Source organism: Eubalaena glacialis, chromosome 5 (genome assembly GCF_028564815.1).
Source record: "Eubalaena glacialis isolate mEubGla1 chromosome 5, mEubGla1.1.hap2.+ XY, whole genome shotgun sequence".
Classification (NCBI taxonomy): domain Eukaryota; kingdom Metazoa; phylum Chordata; class Mammalia; order Artiodactyla; family Balaenidae; genus Eubalaena; species Eubalaena glacialis.
The window spans coordinates 89,126,015-89,149,157 of NC_083720.1; the positions used below are offsets into that span (position 1 = coordinate 89,126,015).

Below are 23,143 nucleotides of genomic sequence, written 5' to 3' on the forward strand. Positions count from 1 at the left end.
AAAATCTTCCCACTGCCTTCAGTTTGGTCTCTACGTTAAAAGGGCAATCAAAGACCAAGACACCATAGATCTGTCCTTCTCTAAACTTGCCATAAGTTTGTAGTTTGTTTTTATGTTTTTATGTCTATAACACTGTTACTTTTTTTGTTTTTTTGTTCTTCAAATTTTCTTTCCCTTGTAAACTCAGTTATGGAGCAGTGAAGCAAAATTATATTTTCATTCGTTGGACAGTGAACTTTAAGCAAGTTTCCTCGCAGACCTTACCATATCATGTAAAATAATTTTTCCTCACTTCTGCAGTTTTAATTTCTTTTTTCTAAACAGCTTAAATTTTATTTATTTATTTATTTATTTTTGGCTGTGTCGGGTCTTCGTTTCTGTGCGAGGGCTTTCTCTAGTTGCGGCGAGCGGGGGCCACTCTTCATCGCGGTGCGCGGGCCTCTCACTATCGCCGCCTCTCTTCTTGCGGAGCACGGGCTCCAGGCGCGCAGGCTCAGTAGTTGTGGCTCACGGGCCCAGTCGCTCCGCGGCATGTGGGATCTTCCCAGACCAGGGCTCGAACCCGTGTCCCCTGCATTGGCAGGCAGATTCTCAACCACTGCGCCACCAGGGAAGCCCTGTAGTTTTAATTTCTCAATAGTCTGTTTAAATCAACTGTGTACCCCAGGACCTCGATAAATGTTTCAATCAAATTTATGTGAATTACAAAGGTATTTTAAAATACAGTGTAATTCCCTTCCGCAGTTAAAAACGAAACTAGTAGGCTTTTGTGACAAGTGAGCTGGTTGTGTCCTGTGCTGCCTTTGGGTAAGCCTGTAGCACCAAATAAGAAAGTACATCCGGTACCTAGAGTAGAAAGTGGTGGCTGCAAAGCGACTGGCCCAGACTTGTCCTAAATAAGTCTCCAATTTCCAGAACTGAATCAGGTGTCCCGCGGAGCGACAGAAAGCATCTTTGCCTTGAGGCTGGAAGCTCCGTTAATAGGCGCTTCAGGTGAGAAACCTGAGCCACCTGGGAATACCCAGCGCGGCAGCCTCCCCATAAACTCGGGAGACTTTTATCACTAGAAATAAAACTCATTCCAGGGACTTCCGGGCTGCGGGGGGCGGGGCGACGTGCTGACGTTACGTCACGTTCTTGCCTGACCTGCCACCCCGCCCCTCTCCGCACTGTGACGTTCTCAGGGAGGAACGAAGCGTAAACAGCGCAGGGCATTTTGGGAGGGGGATTGTTTCACGCAGGAAGCAGGCTCCATTTTAGCGCCGCCCGCTGTCGCCATCTGTTTCCCTTCCCTCCCCGTTACCGCCTCCCGTCCCTAAGCCCCAACGGGAAGCCTGGGCCTAGGGTGGGGGAGGCACGAGTGAAAAGAGGGAAGGGAGAAAGGGAAGAAGTGGGGAGAAAGGGTGAGTCGGGAAGGGTGAGAGGTAGAGGCTAACGTGCGAAGCGCGCAAGCCCAGCGGACGGACTGACGGACGCGCCTGTGCTTCTGCTGCCGCGGCTGCGGCGCCCGCGCGAGTCGCGTCGAAGCGGCGGCGGCGGCGGCGGCGGCGGCAGCAGCGGAAACAAGAGGGGAGCAATGGCGGCCGACAGCCGAGAGGAGAAAGGTTAGTGTGGAGAAAGGTGGTGGGCGGAGGCGGGGCTCTGGAGTGGGTCGACGGAGCCGTGGTCGTCGTTGTGGGTAGGGGAGGTTAGCTTGCTCCGCGCGGAGCCGGCCTCCCCGTCGAGACGCTTGGACTCATTGGAAAAGACCCAGGCCTGCCCTTTCGTCCTCGGTCTCCATATGACCTAACACTTCATCTAGCCTTGGATTTTTCTTTGGTCCTAATTCCCTTCTTCACTTAACGTTTATCTGTCCTGGGCGCGGCTGAGAGAAGGCCTGTTCTGAGTTGCAGGCCCTTAGGTTTATTTCCTGGTAGTGGTATGCGGATGTAATGCGTATCTTCAGAACAGCCTTTTCTGTTAGGCTGAATTTCGAAAACCCTTAATGCCCTTAAAGCTGGTAATCTACTAAGTAAGCATATTTAAGAAGTGGTATAGGTAGCTTATCTCGCGAAATGTCTACAAGTAACTTCTGGCTGTTCTGTTAAATAGGCAAAGTGGCAAGAATGGCCTGTTTGGTTCCTCAGATACTTATTTTGGAAAACGTGATGTTTGAAAAGATGATTATGTGATTTAGGCCAGGCAGAAAAAATCCTGGCCACTATTGTGATAGACACACGTTGTGCGTAGTTCCTAGAGGGTACAACCAGGAACAAATTTGTAGAGTCGGAGGGCTACGGTTACTTTGAAATATGGGAAGAACTGATGTTGCCAGAATGAAATGTCATGTCTTTTTAAATACCGACCTTCCAAGCCCTGGAAATGTTAATGTAGATCCTGAATCAGTACAAGTCTGGAGAGTGGTCTAGATTGGATGGTGCGTTAAGGTTTTTTACAACCCTAAGATTACCATGATAGATTTGGAAAGGTTATAGTTGATAAAAATTTGGCCAGCTGCTGTCCTGTATTTTGCGGATCTACTCTTTTGTGTGGCTAATTGATTTCGGGGAGGGGGGGATTTGTTAGGTGGGCTGTAGAGTCAAGTTCCATTAGACTTGTGACTTCTAATTTTTCTCCTTAAAAAAGTAGAGTTTTCATGAATCAGCGAACTGCTCAATAATAGGGACAAGCTTGGGAAATGGAGTGGGTGGGAATATGTTTGATATGGCTCCTATCTCAAAGCAGCTCGGTGATTAGGTTTTAGTAGTTTAATTTTCCTTCCTTAAACGAATCCTAAAAATGCTCTCCCTTCCTTTTCAGAAGTCCAGAAGGAATGTGATCATAGGATTGCATGGTGTTAGTGAATAAAAGAAACTGCTTTTAATTAGTAGTAAAGTAGTATTAAGTAGATGATTTTAATCAGGAAGAATTAATTCAGTCAACATTTGATTGTTTCAGAATGTAATCTATGATCTGTGTGTATGGGAGTGGGTGGTGGTTGTGGTGGGTGAGATGAACTAGATAAAAAATGAGTAAAAGCTCAGTACTTCTCAAGAGTTCAGTGTCTGTTAAGTTGTAAGTCAGTTATGGAGTAGACACAATATTGTACACGGAGGAAAAAAAATAGGTGATGTTTTAAAAATTTTGTTTTAGAAATGGATTTGGTGATGAAAACGTCTAAATGCATAAACTTTGTAACTATTATTGGGAAGTATAGTAATGTCACCTATTAGCAATACTTAGGATAAATTGTCCAGCTAAATTGTCCAGCTTCTGAAAGGCCTCACATTTGTGTAGTTTTTAAAAAATTAATTTTCATAATTCAGCTTCATTTCAAAATTTATGATGTAAGTACTTATAGTTTAAGATTGTCTCTAGTTTACTGGGAAAGCTAGCAGATACATACCTACTGGAATTGCTTATTTAATTTTGGAATGAGAGGATTTCTAGAATAACCCACTTTGCATGTATGGAAACTGAGGCCTAGGGTGTCTCACTTTCTTGATCTTTGTCAAACAGCTAGAATAATAGCCAGAATTAGAATTAATGCTTGACTCTTTCTTTTCATGTTGAACAAGGAAAAATGGGAAGCTAAGTACTTATTGCCATCAGTTATGTTATATGAAACACTAGGAAATTATAAAGGTAAGCCCTGCCACAGATCTTAGACATGTCACAAACCTTAGGTCCTTTCTTGAAAGATTCCGTAAGTGGTGTAAGATCTTGATAAGAAATGAGTTTAATTTGCAGAAATTTGCTGTAAATCACAGAGCAGTTACAAAACTTTCAGTCATAAAGTCCTTGGATTATTGGGCTTTGCACATTAGCTGTGTAATAAACAGACATTACCTTCTATAAATGCTTTTGTAATACCCATACCTAGAAAGTGAAGCCTATAACTGGAGAATTTGCCAGCTTCCTGATTCCTGTGGTGATTGTCCAAAAAGTGGATGTGGAAGATGTTGGAATATTGGTGGTATTAACTAGTGTTAATTGCCGTTTTTCTATGTTTTCTATTATAAACACCTGGTTTATATTTTATTTCTTAAGCTCTTAAAAATTTCTCTCTGAAGAACAATTGTACAAGTTTAATGTATCTAAAATGTGGATAGTGAGGTACCACTTTTGAAAGTAGCATGTTTTCTGCATTACCAGACTGGAAGCTCCATGAAGGCCAGGAGTATGTCTGTCTTGTTTACCAGGTTCCTGGTGTACAGTAATTATGTCTCAGTGCCTCGAATAAATGATTTAGAAGATTGTAAATCTTTAGCTCAAGGTTGGACTTCATTAATGACTGACTGTGACTAGTTATGTGATATTTGCTATTGATGTCCAAAGTTAAGAGTTTCCCAGTTTAAATTATATACGTACACACATTCACGCAGGTAAATACATATAAATATGTATGCACGGTTATATATACACACATTTATGTATATACACACTGTAGCCCTCACTATAGTAAGTCCTTAGGGTTAGATTGACTTGGTCCACTTTAGTTAGGGCTTTGTAAAGCATAGAGTATGTATTTGATATTCTCATATATTTGTTTTACCCATAATAGAAGTAGGACAAAAAATTACAAATGCCCTCCTTAGACTTCAATTGTATGCATTTTGGAAGACAGGAAATTTGGATGGGATAGGAAATCCAAGTCTCTACACTTCTTGAAGAATGACGGTTTTGAATGACAAAAAAGTAACTGAGAGACTGGTCTGATGTAAAACACAGCAGAAGGGGAGGCTCCAGGAAATCTTGCTACATTGCCAAACCTGACTAAAACTGTATTAAGTGAATTAAAATAAAAACTGTAATGTATTTTGGTGCCCTGTATTGGAAAACAAAATATGTAGTATATTTAAGTACCCAGTTTTTGTTTTTGTTTTTTTCTTTAAGTATTTCAGGTCTTAGTCTGATGCTGGATCCTGAAATAAATAGTACTTTGTATCTCCTGACCCAGAAGCTTCCAGGGTCAAAAAAATGAACTGTGTCTCAGATAAAGGTTAATTTTCTACACTGAAAGCCCTGGAGTTAAGGTTTGTGGCCTTCCTGGGCCAGGAATTTCAAGGTTGAGGTGTAATTCTGGTAGCGTGGAAAGAGCATTAAGTTTGGATTCAGAACTGTGAGATTTAAGTCACAGTGCTTTAATTCTTTGGGCTTCATTTGGGATATTTTTTATTTCCTTGTTTTGCTTCCTATACCCATGGATCTATACCTCTTTCCCAAAACTCAGTTTGTTAATAATATTGATAGTTTGTGATGAAAACTAAGATTATGCTTGCTTAACAAGTGATGATAATGAAGTCTGTATAAAAACATCATATATTGTGAATGCAAAACGTTCACAGATTATTGCATTTCCATAGAGGAATCAAGCTAGCAGCAGCCTGCTTTGTTTTGTTTTTAATTGAGTCAGCATTTAAAAGTCAGACAATTTCAAATAAAAATCTGAATTTGGGAATCCTCTTGAAAAATTTGTAAGATCCGACATGGTACTTGCAGTCTGTCAAGGCAGTTAATCCACTGGAGTTGAGTAGGCTTGTCCCCTTTAGCATTCCTACTCTTCCACAAAGTATCATATATACTAAAACTGAAGTTTGGTGTCCCTGTGCCTCAGTGTCTTGAACCTTAAACTTTTTTGCAGTTATTTAACATCAGTGTTGTTCAGGAGTTGTGGGTTTATATGCATTCTAGGGTCAGGCAGATAGAGTACTTAGTACAGTAGGTAATAGTGAGTGTTAGGTTATAGAGAATAAAGGAGTAAGCATGGTATATGTTCAGGCAATATTAGTAAGTACACTGATGTGTGGGGCATAAACCCAAATTGTCTCATGCAAAACTTTGACATAAGTTACCTTCTCTTAGTCTTAACAGAAGACTATCAGGACTGCTCCATCTGGTTTTTTTCAGATGGGAGTCTGGGCCCCTAGTGATCAAATAGTCTTTTTTTAAAAATGTAGGGTCTGGATTTTTATATTAAATCCTTGGTGCTTTCAAAAACAAAGCATCCAAGAGCTAGATTCATCCTACAGGCTGTTAGTGTATAACTTTGAATGGATTTGAACTTGAGCTGTAAATGGAAATACTGTTTATTTGTGTTTCATTTGAGTTAATTTGTTGCACTGACATATTGTGGAAAAATTCGTTTTGTTTTGGCATCTAAAACACAATTTTCAGGGTTTTAAAAGGATTTTTAAAAAAAGACTATAGTTCTTTATATAGACTTCTCAAAAAAAAAATGAAGTGCTTTAACTGATAGAAATACTGTATTTGAGTTATTTTTTATATAGAATTCTTAACCTGGCATTTGCTAACCTTTGTTCATTTTATTGCTAATATTCTTAAGGTGCTGCTGTCAAACTACTGTGAAGAAATTGAATATGTACATATCACTATACAGAATAATAATGCTAAATTTCAGGATAAAGTGAGTGGTTTAAAACATTAAAGTAGTTTAAAGAAAGTCACCCTAGAGAACCGGTGGATGTTACTTTATCTCTTAAAGACATAGTTATTTCTTTCTAAAAAGGATATGCCAGTGATAGATTAGTCTTTAATAGTAGTAGCTTCTGAGACTACTAAAATAATCTTTCTTTCTTTATAACTAATTCATTTTAAATTGAACATGAATTAAAATATATACAAACTACTTTCTCTAGCCAATGAATGAAGTGGTCAGAGGAAGCAGCTTGTTAGCTTTATAACCCAATACTATGAACTCTCTCACCTTTTTAAACCAGATTTTGGTTTTTAAGAGTACACCTTACATTTATAATTAAAATCGTTAAGTTTAAGCAAAACTAAGCAGGTGGTGGTAGTTTTGAAAACATCTATCAAGTATTTAACATTTCAACCAACAATAGGTGGAGTCCATGGCTCCTCTCTTTGAACCTGAGTAGACTTTTGTGATTGTCTCTGAATAAAATACTGTGGCAGTGTTGCTAAGCTTCTGCCTAAACCACCATGAAAGCTCTAAACCACCATGAAAGAGGTCGGCCTAAGCTGAAGCTGTCATGGGGGAGAGTGACCATAGAAAGGAGTGCCCTAGGAACCCCAGCTGTTTTGAGTCTTCCCAGCCAAGGTATGTGAATAAGCAAGCCTTCAGATGATTCTAGCTAACCCTTAACTGCAGCCACGTGAGAGACCCTAGTTGAGCCTTAGAACCATAAGCAATAATAGTAAATGATTGTATTGTTAAGTCACCAAGTTTTTGGGGTAGCATGTTAAATTTACAGCAGTAGATAGTAGGAACATTTATGTATTTGTCTTATTGAGAAAAGAGGATTTTGTGTATCATGTGCCCTAGTCATTAACAAAAGGTTTAGGAGCATCAAATAAATGCCCCATCCACCCCCTTCCCTTCCCCAAACACTGATCTTTTTATTCTAAATGCCTCTTTTCAGAGGTGAAGAAACTGGAGCTCAGATTGGGACTTTGCTAAAGATACCTAGCTCTTAAATGATGACCTGGATTTTCTTGCTTCCAAATACAAATGTCTTTCTCCTATGTATCATATTTCAGCAAATATATAAGCGATTTCAGTGGTGGAGAGAAGTAAATTAAAATGTGATCTTTTATATCAGGGGTCAGATAGAAAATAATATTTTAGGCTTTGTGGGCCACACAAGGTCTTTGTCATATATTCTTTCCTTTTTTTTTAAACACAACCTTAAAAATGCAGAAACCATTCATATCTTGCCAGTCAAAAATAGGCCATGGGCTGAATTTATCCTGCAGGTCTTATTAGTTGGCCAATATTGTGATAAAACCACAGTTAGGTTTTTGATATCATAGACTATAATATGGATAAAAATTTGTAGATCGTCAAGTGAGGATGTTATGGTTGATCTTAAAGTAAATTTAAGGTGCTGTAATGTTGGTAATATGGAGCTTTCTGGTGCACTAATTTGGAATTAATCTAGTGCACATGACCTTTCAGTGATACTTTGTAGTTTTGTTTTCTTATACTTTGTTTAAAGATGCTTATTGTATAATAGCCAGGACATGGAAGCAACCTAAGTGTCCATCGACAGATAAATGGATAAAGAAGATGTGGCACGTATATACAATAGAATATTACTCAGCCATAAAAAGAAATGAAATTGAGTTATTTGTAGTGAGGTGGATGGACCTAGAGTCTGTCATACAGAGTGAAGTAAGTCAGAAAGAGAAAAACAAATACTGTGTGCTAACACATATATATATGGACTCTAAAGAAAAAAAAGGGTTCTGATGAACCTAGGGGCAAAACAGGAATAAAGACACAGACATAGAGAATGGACTTGAGGATACGGGGAGGGGAAAGGGGTAAGCTGAGACAAAGTGAGAGAGTGGCATTGACATATATACACTACCAAATGTAAAATAGCTAGTGGGAAGCAGCCGCATAGCACTGGGAGATCAGCTAGGTGCTTTGTGACCACCTAGAAGGGTGGGATAGGGAGGGTGGGAGGGAGACGCAAGAGGGAGGGGATATGGGGATATATGTATATATATAGCTTATTCGCTTTCTTATACAGTAGCAACTAACACAAAATGTAAAGCAATTATGCCTCAATAAAGATGTTTAAAAAAAAAAAGATGCTTTTAATGTCCCCCATTTAATTTAACCGTACATTTAGAAAGCCTGAACTCTAGACTAGTGAATTTGCTCAACTTGAATTTCCGAGCTTCTATTTCATTATCTGCAGAGTATTGGATCTAAAACATACCTTGTGTGTGTCATGTATGATATGTGTGAAAGTGATAAAATGTTAGAAAAGCATTGATTAATATTTTAAAATTTTGTGGATGCTTTCTAAAACTGCAACCAATCTTTGAGTTTGACTAATAAAATTATTTGTTAAAAGCTTTTTAAGACAGTAATACCCTTTATATAGGGAAACCATGATTTAAGCATGTCTGAAATTTAAATTTATTTAATTAACCTGCACAGTTATTTCATTCTGTGTTTAGCATGTCTAGATTTAGCATGTATAAAAGTTCATGTGAATGTTCAGGCTTTTGAAGTGGATATTTCTAATCAAGAACTAGTGATTTCATGAAAAGATTTGTGTAGCACTGTATTTACTTAATTGCCTATTTTGCTGTCATAGTTCTATTCTTTTTTCTTTTGCTTCTGCAGATATCTTATTTTTCAAGATCTGTTGGACCCATTTTTTACTGACTAGAGAGCTTTGACCTAAGAATCATTGAATATCTGAAAAACTTGGGTTTTTAAAAATCAAATTGTATGTTTTTATTTTTTATTTACAATATAGCGTCCAAAAATTGTGTTTGCCACCATTCAGGTCTTGAGGGAATTTCCTCAGTGAAAACATGAACCCAGAGGATGAGAGAAGCCTTTTTGGTTGGCAAATCTTGATTTTCAGTACCATTTAAAAAAATAAGTAAACAAAAATGATAACAGTCTGTATAGTATATATTCATTTTAGAAAAATGGTAAAGTACAGAAAAGCATTCTTACCACTCAAAGAAATCAGTTACGATGCTATTCCAAGCATTTTCAGTGTTTTTTTTTTTTAATTTTTATTGGGGTATAATTGATTTACAATGTTGTGTTAGTTTCAGGTGTACAGCAAAGTGAATCTGTTATACAAATACATGTATCCACTCTTTTTTAGATTCTTTTCCCATATAGGCCATTACAGAGTGTTGAGTAGAGTTCCCTGTGCTATACAGTAGGTCCTTATTAGTTATCTATTTTATATATAGTAGTGTGTATGTGTCATTGTTATTAAGTAGCAGCAGTGACTCCAAGCACAGAGGAAGATGCATTGTCACCTTTTCCATATCCTGTGTAACCTTGCTTTCCTTCTTATTATGCCTACATTATCTGTTTTAGTTTTCTTGAGTCACTGATTTCTTTCCCTCTTGGGGGATATTTGAACTCCATCTAACCTGTTCATAGACCTCAGGTTAATAATCCTTGCTATACTTTTAGTGGGCTTTGCTTTTTGGCTGGAGCCGTGATACAATTGTCCTATCTCATCAGTTTTTATGATTTTATACCTCTCTTTACGGCACCTTAAATTTGGAAAGATATTTTTTGATGCCAGGATATTCAGTGTTCAAAACATTTACCATTAGCTTTAGTGCCGTATTTGAAAAAAAAAAAAATCAGTTTATAGTAGTAAATACATAGTTGCATGTATTTCGAAGACTTATTTTGTCCAGTTGGACAGAGTTGGGGGTAGGGAAGGTGATGGGGTGATACAACTGAGTTCTAAATTTTCACGATCATTGACTGTATCAATTACAGTCAATAGTTTCCTTGTCTGAACAAGTTATACTTTTATAGTCCATGCCAGCAGCCTCAAATGTTTTTGATTGTGTACCCCGTCAGTAATTTTCTTCTTTTAACTTACTTGGACATTATTTCAGACAAACAGGATAGCTGTAAGGATAGTACAAAGAATTCTTTTGCTTTTCAGCCACATTCCACAAATGTTAACATTTTTACCACATTTGTCTTTCTAATTCATTCTTTCTCCCTCTTTTGTCAGTTGCAGACATGATGCTTCTTTGCCCCTAAATAGTTAAGTATGTATTTCCTAAGAAGTAGAATTCTCTTTTACTTAACTGTAGTACTATCAAAATCAGGAAATTGACATTGATACTTGTAATCTACAGACCTTGTTTAGATTTCACTAGTTTTTCAGTTGTCTCAGATCATGTGCTGTGTCAGTTATTGTATCTTTTAGTCTCCTTTAATCTGAACTATTTCCTTAGTGTTGGTATTTCATGAATGAACTGTGACATTTTTGGATGCCTCTAAATTTGGGTTGGTTTGATGTTTGTTTACTCATGTATAGGTTTAAGTTTTGCATAGGAATATCACAGAATTTTTCTATTCATAGTGCATCATTCCAGGGGGTCCATGTTGTTGATTTGACTCACTGCTGGTGATGTTAACCTTGATTACTTGGTTAAGCTGGAGTCTGCCAGATTTCTCGACTGTAAAATGGTAATAAATATTCTGCCCGGAGTACACAATCTTTGATAAATGTATGTTTATTTAAAAATTATACATATGTATTTTTATTATTGTGCACATTTTAAAGCAGTTACAAAAATTAGACATTAAAGGATGAGCTACAAATACAGAAGGTCTCAGTTTTTCTTTTTGTACCCCAGTATATCCTTTCATATCCTATGGGATATATACTCCTGGTTTTGTAGACCAGAGCTCTGCATCATATTCTTTACTTTATATCGTTTTATAGGAATTATTCTTGTGTCTTGATCCTGAAATAAAAGCTCCTTGAAGGTTATGTTCTCATACTTCTGTAGCCTCAACACAGTAAGTACTCAAAAATAAATGCTTAATGTTAATGATTTTTCCCTGTTACTTTTTAATCTTTTGCTTCCAGATGGAGAACTTAATGTTCTAGATGATATTTTGACTGAAGTACCAGAACAGGATGATGAACTTTATAATCCAGAGAGTGAACAAGATAAAAATGAGAAAAAAGGTATGTAAGATTTCTATTTTTGTTAAAATAGCAAAATAGAGATCAGTTTCTTAAGAAAGAGTCTTTGCTTTTGTACTTGTTCCTTGAGGCACTTACCACCAAAAGCACAATCATAAGAAGCAGTGGTACCCAATTCCATATGAATGAGAGTAATATATTTTTTCCAAACGTGTGAAATGTCTCAGATGAATTTATTCCAGTATGTGAAAGCTGTGTTTTCTTTATGATTAACTTTGGAGTAAAGGTATTTCAGAAGACATTTTAAAGAAATGAGGCTTTTTTCCTGATATATTTACCTGTTAAACTTTGGTGAAATAAGTCTAATACCCAAATTCTTATATATTTTTTTTCCTTGTATTTTTAAGGTTCAAAAAGAAAAAGTGACCGAATGGAATCTACAGACACAAAGCGACAAAAGCCTTCTGTTCATTCAAGACAATTGATTTCTAAGCCACTGAGCTCATCAGTTAGCAATAACAAAAGAATGGTTAGTACAAAAGGAAAGTCAGTCACAGAGTATAAAAATGAGGAATATCAAAGATCTGAAAGAAACAAACGTCTAGAAGCTGATCGGAAGATTCGTTTGTCAAGTAGTGCCTCCAGAGAACCTTATAAGAGTCAACCTGAAAAAACATGTCTGCGGAAAAGGGATCCTGAAAGGAGGGTCAAATCCCCTACACCAGATGGTTCTGAGGTAGTAAATATTATTGCAGATATAATACAGAAAGCAATTCTTTTTGAGGCTAGAACTATTTATTCACTCTGACCTTGTCTGTTATATGACTGCTGATTCCCTTTTTCTTTAAACATCAGAGAATTGGGCTTGAAGTGGATAGACGTGCAAGCAGATCCAGCCAGTCTTCTAAGGAGGAAGTGAACTCTGAAGAATATGGCTCTGACCATGAGACTGGCAGCAGTGGTTCTTCTGATGAGCAAGGCAACAACACTGAGAATGAGGAGGAAGGGGTGGAAGATGTGGAGGAAGATGAAGAAGTAGAAGAAGATGCAGAGGAAGATGAAGAGGTGGATGACGATGGAGAGGAGGAAGAGGAGGAAGAAGAAGAGGAAGAGGAGGAGGAGGAGGAAGAGGAGGAGGAAGAAGAAGAAGAATATGAACAGGATGAGAGAGACCAGAAGGAAGAGGGAAATGATTATGACACCCGAAGTGAGGCTAGCGACTCTGATTCTGAATCTGTTTCCTTCACGGATGGGTCTGTCAGATCTGGTTCAGGAACAGATGCATCAGGTACTAATTTTTATATGTAAAGGTTTGTCTTTTTTTTTTTTTTTTTTAATTGACCTGATTGGTTTTTTTCTTGAACATGTTTAAATTGAATTATAAAATTTTTGAGGCAATGGGGGGGGATGTTAGTAAGACTGTCCTGTGATTTTTTTTTTTTTAATAGTGTGTGCTTTTGAGTATTATAAATGCATTTGAGTAAGATTTACATATCTTAGTAAAGGCATTTCCCAGCTACAAATTGATTGTATTATAAATACACTAGTCTGATTGTTTCTGTATAAGGAAATGTATTTGAGATTTTAAAATGTTACAAATTCTTAGATTTCCATACTAGTCAACAACAGCTTATTTAAACACTGATGAACTTGAAGTATATTCATATGGAACTTGTCTGCTAGGTATTACAATATTTTCATGTTAAATGCCTCTAGATTTCCATCATGTGGCAACAGAAACCAAAATAACTTTCTTTTTCTCTTGGGAGCACAAATTTTTCTTTCATTTTTGTATCTGTGGGTTGACTGACTGGGACAGGGTCTCCAGAGGGCTGGGTGTAAAGGTACCAGATGGAAAATAAGAGTATAAAATTATTGTGGAGAGACTGGGTAAGAGACATCTTGGGTCATTCCTTCAATACTACATGCTCTGCCACTTTATCTGACCCATGAGACTTGAATATGAGAATGGTAGATAGTTGCAGTTATTAGGCTGAGGGAGCCCTCTTTTGGGGGGAAATTCAAAGGGTAGAGCAACGAGAGGCCAGGGTACTTGGAGACCGCTGGTCACTCTGATGATTATAGTCTCATGGCTGTCTTATGTAAAGATGCAGCCAGATCTCCTACATAGACCAAATGTACTAAATATTGGAATGCAAGAAAAATTCTATTCTTTTGATATATGTGATAGTTAAATGTCATTATTATAGAATTTTATCATTTTAGTGTAGTACATTGTTAGTAAATCATATTTTTGATATAGTGTAAATGATTAGAGCAAATGACCAGGTATTTTCTAATTGGCAGCTGAAGTGCTTCTAGCCTTTTGCTCACTAGAGTTCTAGGTTTGGGAGTTTAGACAGGTTTTGAAGGGGGCTAAAGAGTTAAACTGAATAGATGAGTAGTTGGGTTTGATATTAAAAAAAAAACTTGTGGAATCTTTAATTCTACTATCCCATCATACTTTTTGCAAACTGATGGGATATGTTTTATAATTTATGATAATGGATAGAGAACAAAAATTGCATTGGCAGTATGAATGAATGTTCATTTATTGTGGAGAATGTGTGAAACCTGTAAAAGTAGGGAACATTTTATTATAGGAATCTTCTTTTTGGTGTCCATGTTAAGAATGATATTTCTTAGACTTGAATGTTTATCCTGTTTAAGTCAAACGAGGGAGACTTACATAAATACGTAGGGCCTGAAATAATGTGTATTTTTAATAAGCTCCTAGATGCTGATACTTAGCAAGATACTTATTCATACTTTATGTTTTTTGTGGATTAGACATTTCAGATTGAATGGTAGCCAATAGTTTTATAAAACTTGGATATTAAAACTGTTAAGAGACTTACTGTTATAAAAGAGATACCTGCCTGGAACTCTTTCCATATTAAAGGAAAATTTGTGGCTTTTCTTTGGAAGAGCTCTTATGTGGAACATGTTTTAAAGACTGTATTTAGCATGCAGGACATTATTATTTTTATTTTGGAGTGGTTTCTCTTTATAATAATGTGTGAGAGAAAAATGGGGTGGATCTGGAACTCCACCAGAGGTAAAAAATGTTTTTAAAGATTTTTAAATACAAGGGATCACAGTTTAATTTTTGTGTCATGAATTTTCTAGATTCCAGTTTATTTTACCTTATTTTTCCTCAAAATTTCAGTAATTTCCTTATAAAAGTGACACACTTGGTGGTTGTTAAAGGTTTATTTGTTAGATGACTTTCAATTGTTTTTTTGACCTGAGAATAATAGTCGGGAGAGGAGATCATAAACTTAAGAGCAATGAAAGTTATTTATACAAAAAAGATAAAAAATCCTTGGAGATTTTTCATGGTAATGCTATATTTAACGTTACATAAAAATTGTTGGGTGAGATCTTACTTCTGCTTCTATTTCCTGCATCTTTTTTTTTTTTTTTTAAATAAATTTATTTATTTATTTTTGGCTGTGTTGGGTCTTCATTGCTGCGCGCGGGCTTTCTCTAGTTGCTGCGAGCAAGGACTGCTCTTCATTGCGGTGCACGGGCTTCTCGTTGTGGTGGCTTCTCCTTTTGTGGGGCACGAGCTCTAGGCGAGTGGGCTCAGTAGTTGTGGCGCGCAGGCTCAGTGGTTGTGGCGAATGGGCTTAGTTGCTCTGTGGCATGTGGGATCTTCCCTGACCAGGGCTCGAACCCGTGTCCCCTGAATTGGCAGGAGGATTATTAACTACTCCGCCACCAGGGAAGTCCCTGCATCATCTTGGTTAGAGATTCTTTTAGTACTTAGAACCATGAAGTATTATTTTTAAACAGCAGCAAGAGATGTATTATCTTTGTGATAATTTATAATGCTTGGATCCCTGACTGTTCAAAGAGGAAAAGAATAAAAGAAACATGCTAGAATTTTTGAAAGAAATTAAAAAAAAATTTTTTTTAACAGTTTTATTTTTCTAATCTCTTTCATGTACATGTCATACTCATTGATTCAATGAATTCAGTTCCTTCTGTGTGCCAAACACTATATAAGAATGTGTAGTCAGTGAACAAAACAGACATAGATGAGAAAGAGATTTGGGATATGACAAAAACTCCTGTTTCTTATCTGTTTGGGTGAGATTCTCAGTCATTTTGTACTAAAAGGCTTCAGTCTATTCTCTTGAAGTCTTATAGTTTACCTTGAGGGAGAGGATTTTAAAACTTAAAGGTCAGGTATCATTCAAAGCCAACAAACCTGTAAATAAATGCTTTTCTCTATAGCTAGTTATATAAATTTCATTATGTTCCCAAGTTGCTAGCTTTAAATGGGCCTGACTTTGTAGTTGTGCCAGTATGTACTGCTTTGCCTTTCCTTTTTGCCTTAAGTTAGCAAAATCAGCATCATTTACAAGCTTCTTGTTAACATCTATTTGGAGAAGGAATTAGTAGTAAATTACAAAGGGAAAAGTGCTTAAATTAAAAGAAAAGGAACTTTTGTCCTTGGAGTTTTCCATCTTTAATCTAGTTTAAACCTAGAATCCCCTTTCAAGAATAGAAGTAAAATATCTTTTCTATTCTCTTGCTCATGGCTTGTACTTTCAAGTTAGAAACTAGGTTCTGCCACTCAGGAACTGTGGGACCCTAGCCAAGTTGCCTAACCACACCACTAAGTTGAGGTTTCCTTTTCTGTAAATGAGAATAATGGGTATTATGTATCTCATGAGTTTGTTATGAGGATTAAGGGAAATAATTTATTTAAAGCTTTTAAAATAGGAGTTTGTATGAAAGATCATTGATTATTATTTTTCAACATTCTGTTAACTTTTATAAAAATAAGTATATGCATTTTCTCCCATCATATTCCTTCTTCTAGCTGAAAAGTAAAGGTGCTTATAGTGGTGTAATTAAAATACCAACAGAGACAGGAGAGTCTAATTCCATGTTAGGCCCTCATTTATATGCTTCCAAATTAAGCCTGAAATGGTTCTTATAGGTAATGCAAATCTCTTCTGTCTACTGTGAAGAGTCCCAGCTTTTTAATAGAAATACATAGACTATTGCTGAGATTTTAGAGTTAAATTTTAAATTGAATTTGAAAATAAGCAGTTGTTCAGGAAGGAAGTGGTCAGGAAGAATGGAATTGAAGATACAAAAGCAAGCAATGGCAACCAGAAGGGAGTCACTAATTTACTATAGTGTAATTTAAAAAAAAAAAACAAAAAACAGTTGAAAGGCTTTGGGTTCTGGGGTTCACCAGACATCTAAGAATCAGAGTTGGAATTGTGATGACGAATGATAGTATACTTTTTAAAAAGAGGACTTAAAACAGACAGTGGTACTTGGTTCATAGAAGGGAACACTGTAAATTTAATTGAAAGAAAAGTTGTGTTTGCTTTGCAGAATTTTTTTCCCTTTTAAAACTTTAAGACCTTTTATATATAGGATAAGTAGTTCTTAATTATAGCTGTGTATTTTTATTTGATTAAAATTGGTGGGAGAAATAACAAAATGTCCTTAGTTTTTGAACAGTGTCTGAATTGGAACATCTTCAGAAATTGAGGGGGTCAGGAAGGATTAATAATGAATAATACTTAAGGATTATGCAAAATCCAGACGCATGATGATACATTCTTATTTGATTAACTGTACCTATATTGTAATGTTTTTAAAAATCTTGTCTGAATTCTTTTTTAGATGAGAAAAAGAAGGAAAGGAAGAGAGCTAGAGGCATATCTCCTATTGTTTTTGATAGAAGTGGAAGCTCTGCATCAGAGTCATATGCAGGTATTCTCATTTTGCTTTTATTTGTGATCATATCTGACTGATTCTAATGTAATCTGCTGTAAAAAGTGTGTGGAGGCTGTAGTTTAGCGTGAACTTGTTAATATTCATTAGTATTGATTTCTGGCATGTTCAGTGTAATAAATCTAGAGGAAACTAAGCTTTTTCTTATTATTTTAATCCTGTTCTGTTACTGCTTAAGTGGAATTTCACTTTTTTTTTTTCTTGGAAGATGATGATTCAGTGACTAGTTTTCTGAGTGAGAAACTGTTCAAATATTTTTAAAAACATCCAAACAACCCAAAAAGCAAAACACTCGTACACATTGAGAAGTATTTTTTTTGTGTGTGTGGGTGCGCCAGGAAGAATAATTTGTCTTGAATGAGAACTTTATGTGACAAGACTGTAGAAATTTTGTCTTATCTCTATTAAAGCTCAATCTGAACAAATGTACTTTGGCTAAATACAGGTTCAGAAAAGAAGCATGAGAAATTATCATCTTCCGTTCGTGCTGTCCGAAAAGGTATCATTTAAATTTGAAATTGTTTTCATTGCATGCTTCCTTAAAAGTCATTATTTTGCCTTATTGGTTGTCCATTAATAGTTGGTTTTAATGTAGTAATGTTCTGATATATTACATTAAGGGAAAAAAATAATTTAGTCTTACACAGAGCTCCGTGTTCACTTCTTACTGGGTATCTTTTAGAACAGTAGCAAACATTTTAGGGCATCTTAACAGTTTTTGGACGGAGTGGATGGTATATATATTTTAGTAGCATAATGGTCTATTAGCAAATTTTAAATGATTAATGTGATAAAGATCTATAAAATTTATAGCCATTTTCACACTTTAAAAATATGGATCTGATATATTAGAACATTACTATATTAGGTTTGCCTTCTTGCAAAATGCTGGTGTCTTTCTTAGCTTTGCTTTATTATGTGTTGTGGCTTAGCTTTCTAGGTTGAATGGGTGATTATGAATTTTAAAAGTTTAGCTGGGTTTTGGAGGGCAAATTTCAGTTAGTACAACTTATATCCCTCTGTGTGATAATGGCCTCTGTTTAATCAATTTGGATTTCTTTTTTTCAGATCAAACCAGTAAACTCAAATATGTCCTACAGGATGCGAGATTTTTTCTCATAAAGAGTAACAACCATGAGAATGTGTCCCTTGCCAAAGCTAAGGTATTAGCATTAATTCTGTTGAAATATCCTAATCTTGAAAATTTAAATGTGAAGGTGGACTTGAGTATCACTTGAGTACATGACATACTGTAATTTTCATTAAAGCTTTAAAGATCCATAGTCCAGTTGCCATGTAGGGTCTGCTTTTTTGACTGATTAGGCAACCTAGTAGTAATTTGAGTTTTCTTTTAAATCTTTTGAAGATGAGTTTAGAAGTAAAAATATTCAGTATCTGAAGAATATGTAATTATACATTGTACTGCAAAAGACGTGTTTCTTTGGATTTTTGTGTTTCTATACTCAATTGCTAGTTTATTATACCAATACATTTTATAAAGTTTTTTTAGTTAACCAGTTTTGTTTTATATTGCCGCTTGTTTTACACCTTGAGATTTTCTTGAAAAGAAATCATTCTTTTACAGAGAGTTTCTTTTACTTTTAGAAGTAAGATCACTTGGATTTAGAAGAAAAGGGAAGAGTTAGTTTTAGTTTAAAGCCCCACCCTGGGCTTTACAAAAGGGATATGCCCAGTTGCTGTAGGATGTCGTAAGGTTAATTTTTTTAAAAATGTTTTTGTTACAAAAATGCATCTACTTTTTATACCAACTATTCTAATATTTTTGTATTTTTGTTTTAAGACAGTTTCTACTGACTTTGAGAAAGTTAAAACTAAAGTTAAGCATTTTTTAAACTGTATTTCTGTCAATATTAATAATCCTATATTTCTAACTTAAGTTGAGGGTTACCCACTAAATTTTACAGGTGGAAGGAATAGTACACTAAATAGTGGAAGTTTATTCTGTTCTTTAGCTGGAGTGGATTTAGGCAGAAGTAGTTAAGCACCTAGTGAGAATGAGGTCTAGTATGTATCAGCAGATTAAACTGAATTAGAGGTTCTGGTTTACATTACCATTCCTGCCTCTTAATCTTTCATGATCAAAGAATTGATTAAAATGCTTTGGAAATAATAACTATGTTCCAGCTCTACATAAAACACAGGTCTCTTCAGTCAAACTATTGATACGTGAAAATTTGAACTTAAATAGAAAGAAGAGAGAAATGCTAGAAACTTGACAGAAATTCTTCACTTATGGATTTACTAACATGATCATTTTTAATTATTTGGTTAGGCACAGTTTTTAAAGAAAAAATGTACACATTGTGATTCACCTTCAAGCAAAATGTTTTTACCACAGTAAATGGTTCTGATTTTAAATTGTAGGTGATTGTTTTTATTATCTAAAATTCTAGCCCATATGATTTGATTGCCCCCGTCCCCATGTGTTTAGTAGTTTTAATGATTTTGTTAAGGTTGGTAATTTTCTCCGTATTTTTCCCAAGTTTTTAATAGATTATTCCATTATTTTGACATACGACATTCGTGTCCTACGAATACATAGGACATTTATTCATTATAGCTTACTGGTAACCTTGGTCTTCTGTAAATGTAATTGGAAACATAAAAGATTTACATTAATTTCAATCTTTGATCTTTACATCATTTATATAGGGTGTATGGTCTACACTGCCAGTAAACGAGAAGAAATTAAATGCTGCATTCAGATCTGCAAGGAGTGTTATCTTAATATTTTCTGTGAGAGAGAGTGGAAAATTTCAGGGTAAGAGTAAAAATAATTTGGATATGTAAAAACATTAATTATATTTGCATCTATATATTATGTTGTGATTTATTCCCCTAGGATTTGCAAGACTTTCTTCAGAATCACACCATGGAGGATCTCCTATACATTGGGTACTTCCAGCAGGAATGAATGCTAAAATGCTGGGAGGTGTCTTTAAAATTGACTGGATTTGCAGGTAAATTACACACTTCAGTGTAGATAATTAAAGTTGCTCTTGTTTTGAATGGGCTACCAGTTGAGAATAATGTTAAAACTCCACAGTTATTTAATTTATTATTCTAATTATTGTCCCCCTTTTTTTGGTGTCATTCCTAGGCTGATTGGGATCTATAGAGTTTATTTAATAATGTTAAAAGTAAAAACATTAATATGCTTAGATTGTATTGTTCACCACCTTTATATTCTAATATAGAATGCATAGGGCAAAGATTCATTTAGTCAAGAGTTTTATGTATTTCATTTGTTCTCTGCATTAGTATTACGGCAGTAAATTTACAAATCAGACAGTTGCTTATGTTATTTAGCACATGTTTATGTTTAGTGATTTAACATGCCATTTTATTACTGTGGAGTGGGAAAATAGTTACCCTTTGACTTGGCTAATATAACATTTTGGAGGTGACTAATTTAGTTGTGAACAAGTAGTGTTTTTTAAGGAAGTTAGCAAATCATGTTAGTTGGCATTGTGACCTTTTGAAACTGCAGTAGTTAAGATTTAAATGTTTGTTAGAAAAGTAGACTTACTTTGAAATCTGAGTTATTTACCACTTTTTTTGTCCTTACTGAACGATTGTACATTGTTTTAAAAAAATGATTAAAGAAGTCAATTTAGATGATACAGAGAGACTTAACACTTCAGCAAATGGATAGTCTTGTCGAGAACTGCAAAATGGGGCAGAAGGCAGAAAGCTTTTATAGGATAAGTAGTAAAGAATAAGAAAGAGACAAATAAGAAAATATCTGATTGGTTGGGGCCACACAGAACCTTGTTTGGGATGAGGAAGCCCAGAGTTGGCTTGGCGTTTGGGGATTGACTGACAGTATATTGCATTTCTGGTCAAGTGGAGCATTTACAGGGACATGAAAGTTATCTAAGTTTCAGTTTGCTGGCTTAGCACCTTGGGCAGGAGTGGCTCCATCTTGGGCTTAGAAAGCTATTTCAACAATATGAAAAGCTAATTATTTAAGTGAACTTTATATGGCATGCACAAATCTACTACCTGTAAAATTAATTTTAGCTAAATAAGAATTACCTGAAAGGGACCATATGGATTTTTTTGTATCATTAAGTCGGCTTAGGTGGATTTTTGATGAGGATAGAGGAATTGGATAAGAAAGAAAAATGCTGTTCATATTCAGGAAGGCAAACTAGCACAAAGAAGAGACATGGAATCAGAAACTATGGGGTGGGGGGTGTGAGTGAGGTGTGTAGATGGGATAGGGAACCACCTTTTTAATAAAGCAGTCAGTAAAGAGAAGAACAAAAGTCAAAGATGGGTAGTAATGTGGGCCAGCCTAAGGAGTTAATAAACCTTTGCTGTGGGACAGTGAGGAACTATGAAAATGGGCAGTGATACAGCAGAGATAGTGTATTAGGTTGATGTTTAATAGAGTAGCAAAAAGCTATATGCGCATATAAATATATCACCATTATTCATCCCGTCATTACTTTTTTTTTTTTTATAAATTTATTTATTTTTATTTTTGGCTGCGTTGGGTCTTCGTTGCTGCGCGCGGGCTCTTCTCTAGTTGCGGCGAGCGGGGGCTACTCTTCGTTGCGGTGCACTGGCTCCTCATTGCGGTGGCTTCTCTTGTTGCGGAGCATGGGCTCTAGGCATGTGGGCTTCAGTAGTTGTGGCACGCGGGCTCAGTAGTTGTGGCTTGCAGGCTCTAGAGCACAGGCTTAGTAGTTGTGGCGCATGGGCTCAGTTTCTCCACGGCATGTGGGATCTTCCCAGACCAGGACTCAAACCCATGTCCCCTGCATTGGCAGGCGGACTCTCAACCACTGCGCCACTAGGGAAGCCCCCCGTCATTACTTTCTATAGGGAAAAATTAGAAGCAATCTAAATTCTCTCATATAGGAAATTGGTTAAGTAGATTATGGTTTGTCACTTAAATGTAATACACAAAAATAATTGTCCATGTAATAACATGGAAAGATACAACAAATGAAAGGATACATAATTATAATGTTGGAATGCATTGTTAGGGTGGTGAGACTATAGATGATATTCCCATACTCCATTGTACCCAGGGTTTTTAAATATAGATTTATAGTTCTTAATTTCTAAAGTTAAATCATAATCAAAATTATAAAATTTAAAAATCTGGTGGCAGTTTATAGGGAAGACAAGGTGTCAATTATTTCTTAGCAGAGATAGACATTTTTACTTATTTTTTTGGATGGATAACTGTAAAGGCCAAAGGAGAGGTTTGTTAAGTCTATGGTTTTATGACTAGAAACATTATTGGTGTCACTGGAAAATATTTGGAGGTGATGCTTTCTTAGGAGAAAAATAATTACCCAGTTTTAGATTGGTGGTAGCAAATTTTATTTTGAATGTTACTTGTTTTATGAACCTTCATTTTCAGATTATTGATAAGGAAATTTGTTTCTTAATTTTAGAAGATGAGTTTAATTTATTCACAGATTATCGTCTTCGTTTTCTTCTTCATTGACTTTCTGGCTCTTTTACTAACTCATTTAAAATATTTATAGCTAGCATTAGAAGAGGTACAAACCCAAATGGTCCATTCTGCTAAGATTTTGTGTAAAATTTTGGGTAGTAATGTTTTTTATTACTTTTAAGTAAGTTTTAGGTTTACCTGGAAAGAATATTCTTAATTAAAAACAAATTTAACTTTTTTTTAAATACTCATAAGTGCGTTAAGGAGTAATATTAAAATACTTAAGAGATCTGAGGGGGCACGTGTTCTTATTACATTGACATTTCTTTGAGTAAGTCATTTGAACTCTAAATTTTCTGTGTGAAATGAGAATTACATTTGACCTTCAGTGTTAAAAGGATTAAACTTTAATAAATATAAACCCTGAAGGCTTTGCTATCAGTAATAGTAACTGCTATTAATATATTTTCTTTTCAGATATGATAGTTATTAGAGTTTTATTTAAGCACCTTTTGGATTTAATAACTAG

The 23,143-nt window shown here is 35.7% G+C and overlaps 1 protein-coding gene across 4 annotated transcripts in view; it reads left to right on the forward strand.

Annotated features, from left to right (window-relative positions):
* Positions 1–1,198: 1,198 nt before the first annotated feature.
* The window catches only part of YTHDC1 (YTH N6-methyladenosine RNA binding protein C1), a 34,591-nt gene continuing 12,646 nt past the window's right edge, over positions 1,199–23,143 (forward strand). For 2 of the 4 annotated variants that reach the window (XM_061192348.1, XM_061192349.1), the window contains exons 1-9: positions 1,199–1,604; positions 11,352–11,453; positions 11,819–12,147; positions 12,267–12,699; positions 17,067–17,156; positions 17,623–17,676; positions 18,246–18,340; positions 19,851–19,959; positions 20,041–20,158. In XM_061192348.1, coding sequence (XP_061048331.1) covers positions 1,577–1,604; positions 11,352–11,453; positions 11,819–12,147; positions 12,267–12,699; positions 17,067–17,156; positions 17,623–17,676; positions 18,246–18,340; positions 19,851–19,959; positions 20,041–20,158 — 1,358 coding nt within the window. In that variant the 5' untranslated portion in view covers positions 1,199–1,576. The remainder of the gene's footprint in view (positions 1,605–11,351; positions 11,454–11,818; positions 12,148–12,266; positions 12,700–17,066; positions 17,157–17,622; positions 17,677–18,245; positions 18,341–19,850; positions 19,960–20,040; positions 20,159–23,143) is intronic. The other 2 variants (XM_061192350.1, XM_061192351.1) reach the window with 1 other exon arrangement.